Source organism: Ursus arctos, unplaced genomic scaffold (assembly GCF_023065955.2).
Source record: "Ursus arctos isolate Adak ecotype North America unplaced genomic scaffold, UrsArc2.0 scaffold_2, whole genome shotgun sequence".
Taxonomy (NCBI): Eukaryota; Metazoa; Chordata; class Mammalia; order Carnivora; family Ursidae; genus Ursus; species Ursus arctos.
In genome coordinates, this window is record NW_026622874.1 from 81,895,930 (window position 1) to 81,917,671 (window position 21,742).

Sequence of the window (21,742 nt, forward strand, 5' to 3'; positions counted from 1 at the left end):
CGAGAGCAAATTAAACAAAATTTGATTTTGGCTGTGCTGAGGATTTGAAAGCCAGGGCTCCGGAGGCACATGTTGCGGGTCTTGGCCTGCGGAGTCCAGAGTTTATTTGCTGTGTGACTGTCCCAGTCGGCTGGGGCTGCTATAACAGAATACTGTAGGCCGGCTGACTTAAAAACAGCCATTGTATTTCTCACAGTTCTGGAGGCTGGGAAGTCTCCCATCGAAGCTCCATGCAGATTCAGTGTGTGATGAAAGCCTGATTTCTGATTAAACAAACAGGCATCCTCTTGCTGTGTCCTTCACATGGTGGAGGGAGCAAGGGAGCTCTCTGGGGCCTGTGTCATAAGGGCACGAATCCCATTCATCAGGGCTCCATCCTCATGACCTTAATCACATGCCTGTGTCCCTCATGGTAATACCATCACATTGGGGTTAGGATTTCAACATATGAATTTGGGCAGAAGAGGAGGACAGAGGCATTCAGATTATAGCAATGAGCTAATGTAAATTGCTTGATTTCACTAAGCCTCAGTATCTTCATCTAAAAGAAACTGGATACTACTCATACCCATCTCTGAGGATGATTAGAATATTTCAACTGACAGAGCGTAGCAAACGTTCAGTAAATAGAGGAAGGGGTATGGAAATTAAGTGCTGCAGGGAGCTCAAGTGTCTTAGTTCTCCTCTGCCAAAGTGGAAATTGCACTGACCTAAGTTAAACAGGCAAGGAAGACTTTGTGCAAGGCTCTAGGAACTGGAAAGAGAGGCCAGAACTCAGTCTGCGTTCAGTTCTGCTGAAACAAAGGCTGGGAAGGTGTTTGAGGGCTGAGTGAGACAGTGGGAATATGCCGGAGGACTGTAGAGGGGAGGTTGACCAGTAGAACACATTGAGTAGCTTCCTGAAGTTTGCTCCTGTGGTTCTCTGTGATTAGGCCATGTGTGTTTGCTGATTGGTGCCTGTTAGAAGCTAGCTCTTACCTCCCACAGAGACTGGGAATAGGGGTGCTATCTTCCTTGAGGATTGCATTTCAAAGGATGACTCTCAGGTCCTTCAGGAAGAGAGTTTGGGGTTGTAAAACAGGAAAGAGTTACGTATGTTTTAAACAGCAAAAGGGTGTATAATTAAAGGTTTTCTAAAGCAGATGCCCAGAGAAAAGGATGGTCAGGCCCTAGAGCCATATGAATGGTATTAGTCCAGCTCAGAGGAATATTCAAGCCCTCTTGGTCACCTCATTTTATGCAAAGTAGGCAGATTTAAAAGGAAAGGTAACTCTGTTTTAGCAGAATTAAGAAAGCTGCTGTCTTTCATTCAGAACAGCTCAGTGCTTTTCAGAAAAGGAAATGAGGCGTAGTGAGTATAAATCTCATCTAAGAAATTAGGACTGTAATGGCTTAATTTTCAGTAACTCCATTTAATTGTTTTTTTAGAGCATCAATAGGTTGCCCTAAAATTTTTCAGACACACCGGGTCATGTCCCTTCAACTTCCTCCTCTTTTCCCTCCCACCCCAGTGTTGCATCCAAGTTTGGGGGGACAGGAGTAGGAGTGCGTTTAGTATTAGGGTTTTAACAGTCCAGAAATAGTAGAGGTAAAACCAATGAATCACTGAAATAGTAGTTACTAAAAGTTTTGTGCATACACTAAAAAGACAGTTCACGAATTATGAGCACTCAAAGCAAAACATGGAATGATTGGATATATTATAACAAAGCATCTTATTGTGTGAGAAGGCAGTGACTGTTTATTCTTTATAGTGATTTTTTATGATATTAGAATATTTTAAATGATGGGGAATGACTAGTGGTTATCTCATAACAATTTTGTGAAAAAGTTTTAAGTTTTGCTTATGATTTCGAGAGGCACAAGCAAGAAGTGAGTGAGGTTGAGTTAGCCTAGCTAAATTAAGCTTTGTATGTTTAAACTGGTTTGTCTGCTCAGGGAATTTTCATGGGTGGTGTCTGATTGTTTTTCATTTTAATAAGGGACAGGATATTGAGGGTAAGATGGTTTCCTCACTAGGTTCTTTTGGAGTCAGACCTCTTCTACCCTAAGATTCTCCTATATCTATCTGGGAAATAGTGAAGGAGGTAAGATGACAGGACACTTGAAAGCTGCTTTTCCTCTTTGTGCATAACTTCATATCTGTTGTTTTACCCTAGGAAGGATAAAGGGAAATAACTGGCTCTGTCTTTTTAGGCTTAGTTGTTGTTCTCTAGTCCTTGAGACAAAAATAATGATGATAATATTATTATTATTATTATTATTATTATTGGGGGCTGAAACACTGAGTATTAAACCAAAAACATAGGGTTACTATTTCAAGATATTAATCACGGTAAGAGCAAGAGAAAAAAGTTCTTGGACCATTAGGTGTTTTATTGTCTTTGTGCAATTGTAAATTGTTGGGAGTTTTTTGATTACTGATTCACTTTCATTGCTGGCTATTGGTTCAAATTGGTTCTATTTTTCCTTGATTCGGTTTGGGAGGTTATACGTTTCTAGGTATTTATCCCTTTATTTTAGGTTGTCCAGTTCTTTGGCATATAATTTTTCTTAATATTTTCTTATAATTCTTTGTATTTTTGTAGTGTTTGTTGTTATTTCTCTGTTATTTGTAATTTTATTTATTTGGGCCCTTTTTCTTGTTTTACTGATAAGTCTGGCTAGATGTTTATCAATTTTGTTGACAAATTAGACTAGATGGATACCTATATACCTAGAAATAAACCAAATCAAAGAGGTGAAAGACCTATACTCTGAAAACTATGAAACGCTAATGAAATAAATTGAAGAGAACACAAAGAAATGGAAAAACATTCCATGCTTACGAATTGGAAGAAGAAATATTGTTAAAATGTCTGTACTACCGAAAGCAATCTATAGATTTCATATAATCCCTATTAAAATACCAACAGGATTTTTCACGGAAGTAGATCAAAAAGCCCAAACAGCCAAAGCAGTTTTGAAAAAGAAAAGTTGGAGATACCACAATTCCAGACTTCAAGTTATATTGCAAAGCTGTCATGAAACAGTATGGTACTGGCACAAAAATAGACACATAGATCAATGGAACAGAATAGAAAACCCAGAAATAAACCCACCATTATATGGTGAATTAATCTTTGACAAAGGAGGGAAGACTAGCTAATGTGAAAAAGACAGTCTCTTCAACAAATGGTGTTGGAAAAATGATGAACTACATGTAAAAGAATGAAAGCGGAGCATGGTCTTTCACCATGTTATTCATCAGTTATTTCAAAAATAACTTCAAAATGGATTAAAGACCTAAACATGAGACCTGAAACCATAAAAATCCTAGAAGAGCGCAGTAAGGTCTTTAACATTGGCTGCCAGCAACATTTTTCTAGGTATGTCTCCTGAGGCAAGGGAAATAAAAGCAAAAATAAACTATTGGGGCACATCAAAATATAAAACTTCTGCACAGTGAAGGAAACAATCAACAAAACTAAAAGGTAATTTATGGAATGGGAGAGCATATTTCCAAATGATAAATCCAATAAAAGGTTAGGTTCCAAAATATGTAAACTGATACAACTCAACACCCAAAAAAAATAATCCAATTGAAAAATGAGCAGAAGACACGAGCAGGCATTTCTCCAGAGAAGTCGTGTAGTTCGCCAACAGATACATGAAAAGATGCTCAGCATCACTCATCATCAGGGAAATGCACATCAAAACTATGATGATATATCACCTCACAGCTGTCAGAATGGCTAAAATCAACCACACAAGAAACAATTGGTATTGTCGAGGATGTGGAGAAAGGGGAATCCACTTGCACTGTTAGTGGGAATGTAAACTGATGCAGACACACTGGAAAACAGTATGGAGGTGACTCAAAAAGTTAAAAATAGAACTATCCTTTGATCCATTCAATTGCACCACTAAGTTTTTACCCAAAGAATACAAGAGTACTAATTCAAAGGGATACATGCATCCTGATGTTTATAGCAGCATTATCTATAATAGCGAAACTATAGAAAGAGCCCAAGTGTCCATCAACCGATGAATAAAGAAGTGGTATACAAACATACACACACATTGAAATATTAATCAGCCATAAAGAAGAATGAAATCTAGCCATTTGCAGTGATATGTTTGGAGCTAGAGAGTATTATGCTAAGTGAAATAAATCAGAGAAAGACAAATACCCTATCTATTTGAGAGAGAGAGCATGCAGGAGGAAGAGCAGAGGGAAAGGGACAAGCAGACTCTGCACCATGCCCAGTGGAGGGCTCAATTCTCAGGACCCTGAGATCATGACCCAAGCCAAAACCAAGAGTCGGGTGCTCAACTGACTGAGCCACCCAGGCACCCCCACTCATGTGCGAAATTTAAGAACAAACAAACAAGCAAAGGGGAAAAGAGGCAAACCAAGAAACAGACTCTTAACTATAGAGAGCAAACTGAGGGTTACTGGATGGGAGGTGGATGGGGAATGGGTTAAATAGGTGATGGGGATTAAGGAGTGAAATTGTTGTGATGAGCACTGGGTGTTGTATACAATTGTTGAATCACTATATTGTACACCTGAAACTAATATTACACTGTGTTAACTACGTGGAATTTAAGACTTAAAAAAATAAAAATGGAATTACCATAATGATCCAGTAATTCCCCTACTGGGTATTTATTCAAAGAAAATGAGAACATTAATTTGAGAAGATATATGCACCCATGTTTACTACAGCATTATTTACCATAGCCAACTTATGGGAGCAGTCCAAGTGTCCACTGATAGATGAAAAGATGAAGAAGATATGAGAGAGAGATATATGCATTTATATATGGGAAATAGTGAAGGAGGGATATATATAGATATAGATATATAGATATAAAATGGAATATTAGCCATAGAAAAGAATGAAAATCTGGCCATTTGCCATGACATGGATAGAGCTAGAGAATATAATGCTAAGTGAAGAAAGAGAAAGATACCATATGATTTCACTCATGTGGAATTTAAGAAACAAAACAAATAAAGAAAGAAAAAAGAGATAAACTAAAAAAGACTCTTAACTATAGGGGACAAACTGGTGGTTACCAGAGGGGAGGTGGTTGGGGGGAAGGGTGAAAAAGGTAACAGGGATTAAGAGTACTCTTCTCATAATGAGCATTGAGTAATGTATACAATTGCTGTATCACTATATTGTACACCTGAAACTAATATAACACTATGTTAACTATGTCAACACTATGTTGAACTAGAATTTTAAAAATAACAATTAAAAAAAGAAACTGCTGAGGCTTTCCAAAGTGTTTGTATCATTTGGTACTCCAGCCAGTAATTGATGAGATTTTTTGCTTTGCATCTTCTCAAATATTATGTGTCATCATTCATTTTAGTCTGTATGTTGAGGTATCTCACTTTGGTTTTATTTGTACTTCACTGATGACTTATGATGTTAAGAAGTTTTTCCTGTGGGGGCGCCTGGGTGGCACAGCGGTTAAGCGTCTGCCTTCGGCTCAGGGCGTGATCCTGGCGTTATGGGATCGAGCCCCGCATCAGGCTCCTCTGCTGTGAGCCTGCTGCTTCCTCTCCCACTCCCCCGCTTGTGTTCCCTCTCTCGCAGGCTGTCTCTATCTCTGTCGAATAAATAAATAAAATCTTTTAAAAAAAAAGTTTTTCCTGTGTTTTTTTGTTAATATTTTACTTTTTTAAGAGCAGTTTGAGGTTCACAGCAAAATTGAGGAAAGGTGTAGCGATTTCTAATATACCCACAACCTGCATGCCTGTGTAGCTTCCCTCACACCACTTCCTCACCTGGGTGTAATGTTTGTTAAAATTGATGAATTTACACCTATACCTCATTATCGTCCAAAGTCCATGGTTTACATTAGGGTTCACTTTTCCTGTTATACATTTTATGGGTTTGGACAAATATATAATGACATGTATCCATTGGTATAGTGTCTATACAGAATAGTTTCACTGCCCTAAAAATTCCTTGGGCTCCATCTGTTCATTCCTGTTCCCTCCACCCCAAGCCCTAGGAACCACTGATCATTTTATACTGTGTCTATGGTGTTGCTTTTTCTCGAATGTCATATAGTTGGAATCATGCAGTACATAGCCTTTCCAGATTGGCTTCTTTCACTTAGCGTTATGCATTTAAGGTTTTTCCATGTCTTTTCATGGCTTGATACGTCATTTCTTTTTAGCACTGAATAATATTCTTTTGTCTGGGTGTACTGCAGTATCTTTATTCATTCATCTACTGAAAGATATCTTGTTTGCTTATAAGTTTTGGAAATTATGAGTAAAGCTGCTATAAGAATCCCTGTGAAAGTTGTTGTATGGACATAAGTTTTTCAACTCCTTTGTGTAAATACGTAGGACCATAATTGCTGGACTGTATGGTAAGAGTATCTTTAGTTTTGTAGGAAACTGTCAAAGTCTCTTCCATTCCAAAGTGGTTACATATTTTGCATTCCCACCAGCAACAAATGAGAGTTTCTCTTGCTCTATATACTTGTCGCATTTGTTATCATCAGTGTTATGAATTTTGATTCTGATAGATGTATAGTGGTATCTCATTGTTATTTTGATTTACATTTACTGAATGATATATGGAGCATTTTTTCATATGCTTATTTGTCATCTGTATGCCTTCTATGGTGAGCTGTTAAAGACTTAGGTCCATTTTAAAATCAGTTTTCTGTGCTTTTTGGCAATATATACATCTTTCCCTCTCCAGATTTAGTATATATAATTGACAAAAAACATTGTATGAGTTTAAGGTGTACAATGTGATTTGACATATGTTTATATTGTAAATTACCACAATAAACTTAGTTAACACATACATCACCTCACTTAGTTACAATTTTTTTTGTGCTATGAGAACTTTTAGATTTATTCTCTCAGCACCTTTAAAATATATAATGTGATATTATGAACTATAGTCACCATGCTGTACATTATATCCCCAGAATTTACTCATTTTATAACTGGAAGTTTGTACTTTTTGACCATTTTCACCTATTTCCCTCACTCCTATCTCCTTTCTCAGTACTCACCAATCTAAATTCTACTTCACTTTTTCAGATTTCACATATAAGTGAGATCATTCAGTATTTGTATTTCTGTCTCTTACTTATTTTACTTACCATAATGCCCTCAAGTGTTATCCATATTGTTGATATCATTATTTTATTTCCTTTTTATGGCTGAATAATATTCCATTGCATATGCATACCATATTTTCTCTTTTTTTAAAGATAAAATGTTTTTATTTTTATATATCATATTTTCTTTATCCATTCATCTGTTGATGGACAACTTGGGTTGTTTCCATGGCTATTCTGAATATTGCTGCAACGAACATGGCAGTACAGATGTGTTTCTGAGATAGTAATTTCATTTCCTTTGGATAATACCCAGCAGTGGAATTGTAGTGTTGTATGGTAGATCTGTTTTTAATTATTTGAGAAATTTCCATACTGTATTCCATAGTGGCTGAACCACTTTGCTTCCTTGCATGAATGGGGTCATAGGATAGGCTCCATGGCTAGTAGCGCTCATTGACTTTTGATCCGAATCAGATAGAACTGTCCACTGAGCTCTCTGGCCAGATGGGGCCACCCACACATGTCTGCCTGGTTCTGGGGTTTTCATAATGGTGTCTTGTCTACGGATAGTTACTAGCTGGTCTTCTTGTGAGGAAGAATGGTGTTGGGAATGACTTATGTCACTGTCTTGTGATGTCTCATCTATTTTTTTTAAATTAAATGTCTTTTTCAGTCTATTTCCAATTTTTAAAAATTTGGGTTGTCATATTTTTATTATTGGCTTGTAGCGATGCTTTATATATTCTGGATATAAGTCTTTTGTTAGGTAAATGTGTTAGAAATGTTTTTGCCCCTTTTGTGGCTTTCCTTCTTATTTTCACGATGGTATTTTTTGATGAGCAGAAATTTAAATTTGGATGAAGCCCTTTTTTATGGCTTGTAATTTCTCATTCACTTTAGGAAATTTCTTTGTGTCCAAGGCCACAAAGATATTCTCCTACCTATTTTCTTGTATTTTATAGTTTAGCTTTTATGCTTAGGTCTAGAAGCCTTTCTTCCTCCACCCTTTGAGATCCTAATCTAATGTCCTTTTGTCGAATTTCTAAACCTTCTATGTTGTTGTTGTTGTTGTTGTTGTTGTTGTTTTTGCCTTGAAAATGGTAAGCAAAGTTATTTTAAATTTTGGTCCAGATAATTCCACCCCAAATGTAAGGAGTACCAGATGTTATATGCAGAAAAATTGTTTGGAGGAATAGCTGACTCTCCAGGATATTTTTTTTTTCAGGAGAGGATTTATTTTCTTATACCAGACACCTGGTAGGTAGGCATTTGCAATATGGGATACCTTCATCTGGTATCAAAGATTGAAACTTTAAATTGGCCTGCATTTCCTGGGAAGGCCAGTCTCCTTCACTGTCATCATTTTTTATAAGGTGAGGTCCTAAAATAATGTCTCGCCTTCTAGGCCCTGAATTTTAGCCCTCTCCCTGGTAGCTGCAAGAATTTAGGTCAAGTTTTCAAGATCACACAGATAGTGGTAGAGCTGGGAATCAACCTAGACAGTCCAACTTCAGCTCCTAGGCTATTAATAGCCTGCCGTGCCACCCATACCATGAAGGAAGGGTTTTATTTGTTATGTTCCCCATTATACACCTACACTTAACATGTCACTTCATAGATATTCAGCACATGTTCATGAAATACAAGAATGAATCTGTTACCATTCGTAACGTTATTAATGGAATTAATTTCAATCTTGCTAATTGTTGAGTGGCATTTTGGAATTATAGCTGTGACGTGATTTTACATACCATTTTGTCTTTTTGCTGATGGTAATGAATTTTTTATATTATTTCTTAATTAGTATTTTGGTAATAATTGGGAAAGGTACTAGTCAAATTTACCTGGAAACTTGCATCAATAACTTACTGATCTTTGTTTTGGCCTTGAAATTTTTTTTTCTAATAATATTTTTTTTATTGTATTATGTTAGTCACCATACAGTACATCCCTGGTTTTTGATGTAAAGTTCGATGATTCATTAGTTGCGCATAACACCCAGTGCACCATGCAATATGTGCCCTCATTACTACCCATCATCAGCCTATCCCATTCCCCCACCCCCATCCCCTCTGAAGCCCTCAATTTGTTGCTCAGAGTCCATAGTCTCTCATGCTTCATTCCCCCTTCTGATTACCCCCCTTTCTTTATCCCTTTCTTCCCCTACTGATCTTCCTAGTTCTTATTTTCTATAGATGAGAGAAACCATATGATAATTGTCTTTCTCTGCTTGACTTATTTCACTTAGCTTTATCTCCTCCAGTGCCGTCCATGTTGCAGCAAATGTTGAGAAATCATTCTTTTTGATAGCTGAGTAATATTCCATTGTATATATGGACCACATCTTCTTAATCCAGTTATCTGTTGAAGGACATCTTGGCTCCTTCCACGATTTAGCTATTGTGGACAATGCTGCTATGAACATTGGGGTGCATATGGCCCTTCTCTTCACTACGTCTGTATCTTTGGGGTAGATACCCAGTAGTGTAATTGCTGGATCACAGGGTAGCTCAATTTTTAACTTTTTGAGGGACTTCCACACTGTTTTCCAGAGTGGCTGTACAAACTCACATTCCCACCAACAATGTAGGAGGGATCCCCTTTCTCCACATCCTCTCCAGCAATTGTTGTTTCTTGCCTTGTCAATTTTTGCCATTCTAACTGGCGTAAGGTGGTATCTCAGTGTGGTTCTGATTTGAATTTCCCTGATGGCTAATGATTTTGAACATTTTTTTCGTGTGTCTGTTAGCCATTTGTATGTCTTCATTGGAAAAGTGTCTGTTCATATCTTCTGCCCATTTTATGATTTGTTTATTTGTTTCTTGTGTATTGAGTTTGAGAAGTTCTTTGTAGATCTTGGATACCAGTCTTTTATCTGTAGCGTCATTTGCAAATATATTCTCCCATTCCGTGGGCTGCCTCTTAAGTTTTTTTGACTCTTTCCTTGGCTTTGCAGAAGCTTCTTATCTTGATGAAGTCCCACAAGTTCATTTCCTCTTTTGTTTCTCTTGCGTTTGGACATGTGTCATGAAAAAGGTTGCTTTGGCTGATGTCGTAGAGGTTGCTGCCTATGTTCTCCTCTAGGATTTTGATGGATTCCTGTCTCACATCAAGGTCTTTCATCCGTTTAGAGTTTATCTTTGTGTATGGTGTGTGAGAGTGGTCAAGTTTCATTCTTTTGCATGTAGCTCTAGACCAATTTTCCCAGCACCATTTATTGAAGAGACTCTTTTTTCCACTGGATGTTTTTTCCTGCTTTATCAAAGATTAGTTGTCCAAAGAGCCGAGGGTCTATTTCTGGGTTCTCTATTCTGTTCCATTGGCCTATGTGTCTGTTTTTGTGCCAGTACCATGTTGTTTTTGTGATCACAGCTTTGTAGTACAACTTGAAATCCGGCATTGTGATACCCCCAGCTTTGTTTTTCCTTTTCAACAATTCCTTGGCGATTCATGGCCTTTTCTGGTTCCACACAAATTTAAGGGCTGTTTGTTCCAGTTCTTTGAAAACACACAAATTTAAGGGCTGTTTGTTCCAGTTCTTTGAAAAACGTCATTGGTATTTTGATCGGGATAGCATTGAAAGTGCAGATTGCTCTGGGTAGCGTGGACATTTTAACTATGTTAATTCTTCCGATCCATGAGCATGGAATATTTTTCCATCTTTTGTGTCTTCTTCAGTGTCTTTCAAGAGTGACTTTTATTTTCTAGAATATAGATCCTTTACGTCTCTGGTTAAGTTAATTCCAAGATAATGTATGCTTTTTGGTGCTATTGTAAATGGGATGGATTCCCTAATTTCTCTTTCTTCAGTCTCATTGTTCATGTATAGAAATGCAACTGATTTCTGAGCATTGGTTTTGTATCCTGCTCCATTACTGAATTGGTCTATAATTTCTAGTAGTTAGGGGGTGGGTCTTTTGGGTTTTCCATTTAGAGTATCATGTCATCTGCAAAGAGAGACAGTTTGATGACTTCTTTGCCGATTTGGATACCTCTGATCCCTTTTTGTTGTCTGATTGCTGTTGCAAGGACTTCTAGTACTATGTTGAATAATAGTGGCGAGAGTGGGCATCCTTGTTGTGTTCCTGATCGTAAGGGAAAGGCTTCCAGCTTTTCCCCATTGAGAATGATATTTGCTGTAGTCTTTTCATAGATGGTTTTTATAGAATTGAGGAATGTACCCTCTATCCCTACACTCTGAAAGGTTTTAATCAGGAAAGGATGCTGTATTTTGTCAAATGCTTTTTCTGCATCTATTGAGAGGATCATATGATTTTTGGTTTTTTTCTTGTTGATATAATCTATCACACTGATCGATTTGCGAATGTTGAACCACCCTTGCATCCCAGGGGTGAATCCCACTTGGTCATGATGGATGATCCTTTTAATGTACTGTTGGATCCTATTAGCTAGGATCTTGTTGATAATTTTGGCGTCCATATTCATTAGGGAAATCGGTCTATAATCCTCCTTTTCGATGGGGTCTTTGCCTGGTTTGGGGATCAAGGTAATATTGGCCTCATAGAATGAGTTTGGTAGTTCTCCTTCTGTTTCTATTTTTTGAAATAGCTTTAGGAGAATAGGTATTATTTTTTCTTTGAATGTTTGGTAGAATTCTCTGGGGAACCCATCAGGCCCTGGCGTTTTGTTTTTTGGAAGGTTTTTAATCACTGTTTCAATCTCTTCATACTTAATTGGTCTGTTTAAAAAATCAATTTCTTCCTGTTTCAGTCTTGGTAGTTATAGGTTTCCAGGAAGGCCTCCATCTCTTCCAGATTGTTTAATTTATTGGCATATAGCTGTTGATAAAAGTTTCTAATAATCCTATTTCATTGGTTTTGGTTGTGACCTCTCCCTTTTCATTTATAACTTTATTAATTTGGGTCCTTTCTCTATTCTTTTGGATAAGTCTTGCCAGTGGTTTGTCAATTTTATTAATTCTTTCAACGAACCAGCTTCTAGTTCTGTTGATCTGCTCTACTGTGCTCCTGGTTTCTAATTCATTGATCTCTGCTCTAATCTTGATCAACTGCTTTCTCGTGCGTGGATTAGGCCTGTTCTTCTTTTGCTGTTCCAGCTTCTTGAGGTGCGAATATAAAAACTGCATTTAAAATTTTTCTATTCTTTTGAGTGAGGCTTGGGTGGCTATGTATTTTCCCCTTAGGACTGCCTTTGCAGTGTCCCATAGGTTTTGGACCATTGTGTTTTCATTCTCATTGGTCTCCATAAATTGTTTAAATTGATTTTTGATTTCCTGGTTTATCGAATCATTCCTGAGTAGGATGGTTTCTAGTCTCCAAGTGTTTGAGTTTCTTCCAAATTTTTCCTTGTGGTTGAGTTCCAATTTCAAAGCATTGTGGTCTGAGAATATGCAGGGAATAATTTCAGTCTTTTGGTATCACTTGAGATCTGTTTTATGACCCAGAGCATGGTCTATTCTTGAGAATGTTCCATGTGCATTGAATTAGAATGAGTATTCTTTGGTTCTGGGGTGTAGTGTTCTATATATATCTATGAGGTCCAGCTTGTCTAGTATGGCATTCAAACCTCTTATTTCTTTGTTGATTTTCTGCTTAGGTGATCAGTCTATTGCTGATAGTGGAGTGTTGAGGTTCCCTACTATTAATGTATTATTACCTATATGTCTCTTTATTTTGGTTAAGAGTTGGCTTGTGTATCTTGCTGCTCCCCTCTTGGTGGCATAGATATTTATAATTGTCATATCCACTTGTTGGATACATCCTTTAAGAATAATTTAGTGTACTTCTGTATCTCTAACTATAGTCTTTAGTTTAAAATCCAATGTGTCTGATATGGGAATTGCTACCCCACCTTTCTTTTGAGGTCCATTGGCATGAAAGATGGTATTCCGTCCCTTTACTTTCAGTCTGAATGTATCTTTAGGTTCAAAATGAGTCTCTTGTAGACAGCAAATGGATGGGTCCTTTTTTTTTTTATCCAATCTGCAACCCTGCGTTATTTTATGGGAGCATTTAGGCCATTTACATTGAGAGTGATTATTGAGAGATATGATTTTAATGATGCCATGTTGCCAGTAAAGTCTTTGTTTCTATCAATTGTGACTTTCTGTTCTGTATCACTCTTGGGGCCTTTTTACCTTTATATAACCCCCCCTTAATATCTCCTGTAGGGCTGGTTTCATGGTTACGAAATTGGTCAGTGACTGGCAATTCTGAAAGGTCTTTATCTCTCCATCAATTCTGAATGACAGCCTTGCTGGATAAAGGATCCTTGGCTGCATGTTTTTCTCTGAAAGAGCTTTAAATATGCTCCCCCAACCCTTTCTCTCATTCCAGGTCTGTGTAGACAGGTCTAACGTAATACTGGTACCTTTGCCTTGGTACGTGAGAAATTTCTTTGCCCTGGCCGCTTTCAATACTGTATCCTAGATCTAATATTTGTGAATTGCATGCACTGTGATGTGACATGGCATAGGTTTGTCATGGTTGAGCTTGGGATGGGTCCTCTCTGCTTCTTGGACATGAATGCTTGTTTCCTTTGCTAGATTAGGGAAGTTTTCAGCTACAATTTGTTCAAATATCTCTTCTAGAGATATTTGTTTTTCTCCACCCCCTCGGGGATGCCGATCATTCTGACATTGGAACGTTTCATTGAGTCAGTAATCTCCCATAACCTACATTCTTGAGATTGGATTTTTTTGAGCCAAGTTTCTGTCTTAGATTTCTCTTCTACTAACCCATCCTCCAATTCACCAATTCGTTTTTCTGCCTCATTCACCCTGGCCGTCAGAGCATCTAGTTTTGACTGCATTTGATTCATAGTATTTTTAATTTCTGCCAGATTTGCTCTCATTTCTGCCCTTTGAGAGTCTATATTCTCGTTGATATTTTCATTAATATTTTTTCAAGTCTACACATCATCTTGTCCAATGTTACTCTGAGCTCCATTTCTGATAATTTGGTTGTATCCATATCCATTAGTTCTGTGGCAGAGGCCACAGACTCATTGTCTTTTCTTTGCTGTGGGGGATTTCTCCTTCTCGTCATTCTGATGAGGAGAGGTTGCGGGGTTGTCCAGAGCCCAAATTATTGACCAGGACCCAGGCAGTGTGCACTTGTTTTATAGGGACCTTAGGGATGTGGGCTTCTTGATTTTTCAGCCTGCCTTCTGGGGGAGGGGCCTGCTGCGCCGATACTCAGGCAACCCTGTTTGGGTAGAGTCTTCATGTCCCCTGTGAGGGAGGATGGGGGTGGGCACACTGTGAGCCGGTATTTCCAGGCTTTTGTTCTCTGGTGGCTTTCCCTTGCGGTTTGCTGTGCCTCTTGTAAGAGTCAGAGCAGCAGTAGCCGAATCCCAGCTTCTGTCTCAGAACAGAGGGATCGTGGACCGTTGTCCACTGATGTTCTGACCACTTTAACTCTGTTTCTGTTGGTGCTGCTAAACCCTGCAGCGTCCTGGGATGTGCGCCCCACACCCGGCGTCCCAGCCCTCACTCTCAGGGCTGGCAAGTCTCTGTCCTTTGTGTTTCTAACACCGCCAGCCACCCCGGCGTGCTCTGGAGCTCCGTTTCAGTGTGGTTCGTGCACTGTGGAGCTTCGGTTTTCAGACTGGTCGTGCGCGTTCCCTGGCTCACGGTCTCAGTCCGCTCTCTCTCTCGCGGGTGCCGGTCAGCAAGTCCACCCGCTCCCCACTGCAGGTGGCTACCGCTTCCCAGTGCCCTAACGGGGCGGCTCACTCCCCCTTCTGTTTATCTTCCAATATCTGTGCGCGGATTCATGGCTCCCTGCTTCGTACCTGAATATGCAACACTGGAGATGTTCATTTGTAGAGATCCAGATGTATCTTCCTGCGTCTCAGGCTGATTCCATGGGTGTTCAGGATGGTCTGGTACCTATCCAGCTCGACTCAGGGGACCAGCTGAAAAAGGGGACCCCTACTCCTCCGCCATCTTAACCAAAGTTTTATACATATTAGAAACTCAGAAGATACTGATTAAGGATGTAGGGATAAAAAGCTTTTCAAATATTTGAAATGCTTACTGTTTCTTTTTATCATCCTTTAATGTTGATTAGAAAATGAAGCAATTCAAATTTAAGTAATTTATTTGTCTAAAATTTACATTTTGTTATATAATCTTAATTTCTTTTTGTAAAATCTTTACTCCCTCCATAGAGTTGAAGAATGGATTTCTTATGGTGTTACAAATTTATGGGTCTTCTGTGGAAGAATTTTATTTTAAAGGTAAGAATTTTATTTTAAAATCTATAGGATTTTTGCAACAGCTAGGAGACCACATTGGGAAAATTCTTACAGCCTGATCACTGCATTTCAGTTTATATTGTATTTTTCTCAGTTCTTGGGCTGGGCGTATCTGTTCCAAATATGAAGAGTCCTCACAGAGTGAAATAATAGCAGAATAGAAAGGAGAGAAAAAATGGTCCAGGAAACTACTGCTATGATAGAGTGAAGCTGTTCTTTTTTGCCATCTATATATCTTATTTTAACAAGTGTCTGTTAATATAAAACAGCTAGGCATTTGCAGAGGTAATGGACTCCTAGGACAATTAACATAAATTTTTTTTCCCCCATCTCCTAGAGACGGCGATTGGTGGCATTATTTGTGGAATTCATCCTAGCATTGCTGTTTGCTGGTACACTTTTGTTAACACGCAAGTTTTTGATTATAAAGAAGTCTGGGCCTTTCAATTACTCTCTTCAGCCTATTGATGAATTGCCTCCATTCCTTGGAATGCCTGACACTTTTCCTGGTCGATGGGAACTGGCTTTCGTGCCTTCCAAAAGTGTTGTGGTGAAGGGCATCATTGAACTCATGAAAAGGGATTTACACTATAATTTCTCAGGTTAGAAATTAAAGTTTTTTGAAAAAAAATGTATTACTAAATTAGATTGCAGTGAAGACACATGCAATAACCTTTTAACTGGGCATTAATCTCCCAAGTAAAACATCGTAGAATATATCCTCATAACTGGGTAGTAACTCCTAGGTAAAATATTATACACTTTGTTAAACTTGAGAATTAAATTCATATAAAATATTTTCTCCTAGAGCCCAAAACAATCATATTTTAAAATTAGATAATCAATTTGTATTATTTTAGGTTATTATCAAATTCTGTGATACTGTCTTCCTTGTTTCTGGTTGTGCTTCTTAAATCTGGGTAAGTATGACTCCAGGGCTATATGACGGTGTGCCGAAGGAACACAGAGGAACAGCATAAACATGAGCCCTCATTCTACATGCATTCTCAGTGGTCAGTTATTTCAAACATTGTTCATATAAAAATGTTACACAAGACATATATGGATGCATTAGAGAAGACTCAGGCTCCATATAGTTATCTTAAAAGCCCCCCAGTGAGCTTGCCCTCACATTCTCTGTTTCTCTCCTCTTTATTCCAGGGAGAAACACTATCAGAAGTATGGTGAGCATCCCTCTAGTGCCCCTTCCTTTAAACACATATGTGTAATCAGTAATCTATTTTTTCAACTTTTTGTTGTCTCTCAAGGATTTGAGGGTCCTTGAGAGTAGATGCCATCTCAAAACATACCTCATTAAAAAAAAACAGTGAAGCAGAAGAATGCAAAATCCCTAATAATTTTTAAAGTATATAACACAAATATCCCCATAAATTTGGTCTCCTGGAGGCCACTTTGGGTTACCCAAAATATTTCGTAATTTCCATTCTGATTTCTTCTTTGATGTGTGGGATTCTTAGAAATGTATTACTTTACTTTAAAACATTTGGAATTTGTTTTTCTCTTCTTGTTTTTTTTTTTTTCATTTCTATTTTAATTTCCTTGAATCGGAGTATATTCTAGGATTTCAGTTCTTTGAAATTTTGAGAATTTTTTATGCCCACATTAAAGTATATTTTGAAAAAAGTACCATGTACTTTTGTAAAGACTGTGTATTCTGTAGGTTTTGCTTATAGTGTTCTATAAATGCCACCCAGGTGAAGTTGTCAAGTTGGTGAATCATAGTGCTTTTCAAATATGTGTTCTTACTATTTTTGTCTGCTTATTCTCTCAGTTATTGAGAGATACATTTCCAGTTAGGTATTGTTAGTATTTAATAGGTTATATAACATTAAAATTTCTTTTTGCTTATATATTTTGAAACTTGGGTCATGTGATCTTTCTGTTGAATTGTTTTTAAAAGTATTTCTCTGTTCTGGAATTTCCATTTGTCCTGTTTTTCATGGATTTCAGGTCTCTAAAGAAATGTTCTAGCTTTATTAACTCTATTAACCATAGTTACTTTAAAGTCCCTACCAGAAAGTTCTGGTATATAGATTACTTGTGTATATTTTTTTCTCTTCAGTCATTGAGTTCTGTTTTATAGCATATTTTGTATATTTTTATTGAATGACAGGTGTTGTGGATGAAGAATATTAGAGGCTTTTGTGGGTTTATCCAAAGAGGGTTAAGTTTTCTTCTAGATGGTTGTTTGAATACCGACAGAACAACTTGATTCCATCGAAGTCTGGTTTTGGGCTTTGTAAGAAGTGCTCTATTTCAGTTTTGTCTTTAGTCCTGCAGCTTACCCCTTATCCTAGGACATGGCTCTTCTAGGGTGTCAGCTGGATGCTGGAATATTTATGAAGGCTCCTCTACCTTTGTGGGGCTTGAACTCTATTCTCTGGTTTATTAACATTGCCTACCTGCTGAAATCCCTGCTCAGCGATATAGCCTGCCACCTGCTTCTTGGTTGGTTTGTTTTTTCTTCTTTTCTTTTCTTTTCTTTTCTTTTCTTTTCTTTTCTTTTCTTTTCTTTTCTTTTCTTTTACGTTACGTTAGTCACCGTACATTACATTAGTTTTTGATGTAATGTTCATTGATTCATTGGTTGCATATAACACCTCGTGCTCATCAGACCATGTGCCCTCCTTATTGCCCATCACCCAGTTGCCCCATCCCCCACCCCTCTCCCCTCTGAAACCCTCAATTTGTTTCCTGGAGTCCAGAGTGTCTCATTCTTTATCTCCCTCTCTGATTTCTTCCCATTCATTTTCCCCTCCCTTCCCCTATGGTCCTCTGCAACTATTCCTTATATTCCACATATGAGTGAAACCATATGATAATTGTTTTTTTCTGCTTGATTTATTTCACTTAGCATAATCCCCTCTAGTCCATCCATGTCAGTGCAAATGGTGGGTATTCATCCTTTCTGATGGCTGAGTAATATTCCATTGTATATATGAACAATATCTTCTTTACCCATTCATCTGTTGAAGGGCTTCTCTGCTCCTTCCACAGTTTGGCTATTGTGGGCATTGCTGCTATGAACATTGGGTGCATGTAGCCCTTCTTTTCACAACATTTGTATCTTTGGGGTAAATACCCAATAGTGCAATTGCTGGGTCATAGTGTAGCTCTATTTTTAACTTTTTGAGGGACCTCCACACTGTTTTCCAAAGCGGCTGTACCAACTTGCCTTCCCACCAACAGTGTTAGTGTTCCCCTTTCTCCACATCCTTGCCAACATTTGTTGTTCTCTGTGTAGTTAATTTTAGCCATTCTAACTGGTGAAAGGTGGTATCTCATTATGGTTTTGATTTTAATTTCTCTGATGGCTAATGATGTTGGACATTTTTTCATGTGTCTGTTGGCCATTTGTATGTCTTCTTTGGAGAAGTGTCTATTCATGTCTTCTGCCCATTTTTTGACTGGATTATATGGTTTTTGGGTGTTGAGTTTGAGAAGTTCTTTATAGATCTTAGATACCAGCCCTGTCTGAACTTAGGCATCCTCAGTTAAGGGGTTGACTGGTGACTTCAGGGGAATTTACAAGACAATTTTTCACTTCTCTGCTATTTTCTACTCTTTGAAAGTTTGTCTCTCAAGTTCCAGCCATTTTGGCAGCCTCAACTCTCACCTTTTTTCTTCAACTCAGTAAGTCTGAAGCTTTCTACAAATGCTTTCAGGGAAAATACCAGGGTGAATATGGCACTCACCCTGTGCATCTCCCTTTTTCAAGGTATGTAAGTCTATAATTATTCATTGCAGCATTATTTATAAGGTATAGAAGCAACCAAAGTATCCATCAACAGATGGATGCATAGAGAAAATGTGATTATTCAGCCACAATAAAGAAGGAAATCCTGTCATTTGTAACACTATGTCTGTTTGGCGGACATTATGCTAAATGAAATAAGCTAGATGCAGAAAGGCAAATACTGTATTGTCTCAATTATATGTGTTATCTAAAAATGTTGAGCTCACAGAAGCAGAGAGTAGAATCATGGTTTCAGAAAAAAAAAATCATGGTTTCATGGTTTCTGGAGTTGGGGGTAGGTGGGGAAAATGGGGAGATGTTGGTCAAGTTTTATGAACTTTCAGTTATAAAGATAATAAGTCCTGGCAATCTAATGTACATGGTGACTGTAGTTAACAGTACTGTACAGTGTATATGAAATTTATTCAGACAGTAGATCTTGTAGTGTTCTCCTCACAAAGAAAAGATGGTAATTATGTAAGGCAATAGGTGTGTTAATTAATCAGGTTTTGGGGGCGCCTGGGTGGCATAGCGGTTAAGCGTCTGCCTTCGACTCAGGGCGTGATCCCGGCGATCTGGGATCGAGCCCCACATCAGGCTCTTCTGCTATGGGCCTGCTTCTTCCTCTCCCACTCCCCGTGCTTGTGTTCCCTCTCTCGCTGGCTGTCTCTATCTCTGTCAAATAAATAAAATCTTTAAAAAAAAAAAAATTAATCAGGTTTTGGTAATCATTTCACAGTGTACGCATATATTAAAACACCATGTTGTATACCTTAAAATCATATTAGACAACCTACATATATACAGTTTTAATTTGTCAGTGATACCTCAATAACTCTGGGCATAAATTTTTAAAAATAAAATAAGTGGTAGCTGTGGTCATAGGTATATTAATTAGCTTGATTATGGCAGTCATTTCACCATGTATACATACATACATCATCATGTTTTGCACCTTAAATACACACAATTTTTTATGTGTCATGTACTTCAATAAAGCTGGGGAAAAAATAAAGCCACCCCAGGTAATAAACAATAAATCAATTTCCCTCCAGTTCTGTTTTCTGAGAACTCTAGGCAAAGACCTGTCTTAGCCTCATAAAATCCTCAAAACTCTCCCTCCTTTTATCTCTCATACTCCTGCTTGAGCAGGTAATACCTTCCTTGAAGCTCAGTTAAATTAATGAAAACAGACTGGTGGATCCCTTCTCAGTCCCTCACCATTATGGTCAGGCAATTACAAAGAATTGTGGCTATTCCCACAACATTCAGTGTTTAAGGCAAAGAGATTGGGAGGCTTCCTGGGACATAAAGGATCATGGGTGAGATGGATGATAGTGCTTAGGCTCAGATGCGGAAGTAGAGGCTACGTGCCACAAAGTGTGCCTGACTACCTGCTTGTATATACTTCACTTTGTTTACAGTGTACTTTCAATATTAGATTCTGTTTCTAGCTGTGTTGCTATGTTGTTTTGTTTAATGTAGTGAACTTTGTTTTTCCAGCTTTAATTATTTGAATTCTCTGAGGACTTTGTTTCATCCTGCTTCTGGTCACCTAGTGTAGGTGCAAATCTGATTCTGGTCCCTGAAATCCTACTTACAGCTTGGAGATTTATATCCCAGGTGTGCCCACCCTGAGAAAAGTGCATCATTCTTGACATTGCCCAACTATACAAAAAATAATGATTATGACACATAATCACCTCAGATATTAAAATTGTGAAGTTGGGGGCGCCTGGGTGGCTCAGTCGTTAAGCGTCTGCCTTTGGCTCAGGGTGTGATCCCGGTGTTCTGGGATCGAGCCCCACATCAGGCTCCTCTGCTGGGAGCCTGCTTCTTCCTCTCCCACTCCCCCTGCTTGTCTCTCTCTCACTGGCTGTCGCTCTCACTGGCTGACCCTGTGTCAAATAAATAAAATCTTTAAAAAAAATTGTAAAGTTGTTTCATTCTTCAGCTTCTGACTATTTTTTAATCAGATATTGTAGATTCCCATCTTCTAGGACTTTGAATAGATGGCATGGATCAATTTTGTCATTTCCTTCCAACATCAAAATTTCAAAACACATTGGAAATATCCCTCTTGCTTACCTGATTTCATTATGCAGTTATTATAATGATTAATTATACTTTAAACTTGTGATAAAACTTTTTAAAGTTTTTTTAAGATTTTATTTCTTTATTTGAGAGAGAGCGAGAGCACAAGCAGGGGGAGGGGCAGCGGGAGAGGGAGAAGCAGACTCCCCACTGAGCAGGGAGCCCTGACATGGGACTGAATCCCAGGACCCTGAGATCATGACATGAGCCAAAGGCAGATGCTTAACTGACTGAGCCACCCAGGTGCCCAAAACTTATAAAACCCTTTTTTTTTTTTAAGTTAGGAAAATTTTTTTATTTTTTTATAATGATTTTTTATTATGTTATGTTAGTCACCATATAGTACATCCTTAGTTTTTGATGTAATGTTCCATGATTCATTATTTGCATATAACACCCAGTACTTCTAAAACTCTTAAAAATTTTTATGCACTCCTAATATCCATTAGTTTGTTATGCTAGTGTTTGAGCAGCAATGTTTTGAAATTTATATTTTGATAATCTTTTATCCATGTAAAGCATTTTCCCATCTTAGAAAAGGCAGTCAGATAGTTTGCC

The 21,742-nt window shown here is 38.0% G+C and overlaps 1 protein-coding gene across 1 annotated transcript in view; it reads left to right on the top strand.

The window, feature by feature from the left end:
* Positions 1-21,742, top strand: part of LOC113267501 (phospholipid-transporting ATPase ABCA3-like) — a 160,715-nt gene that overhangs the window by 601 nt on the left and 138,372 nt on the right. Inside the window, exon 2 of the mRNA XM_048224503.1 lies at positions 15,671-15,935. Within this exon, the coding sequence (XP_048080460.1) occupies positions 15,671-15,935 (265 nt within the window). The remainder of the gene's footprint in view (positions 1-15,670; positions 15,936-21,742) is intronic.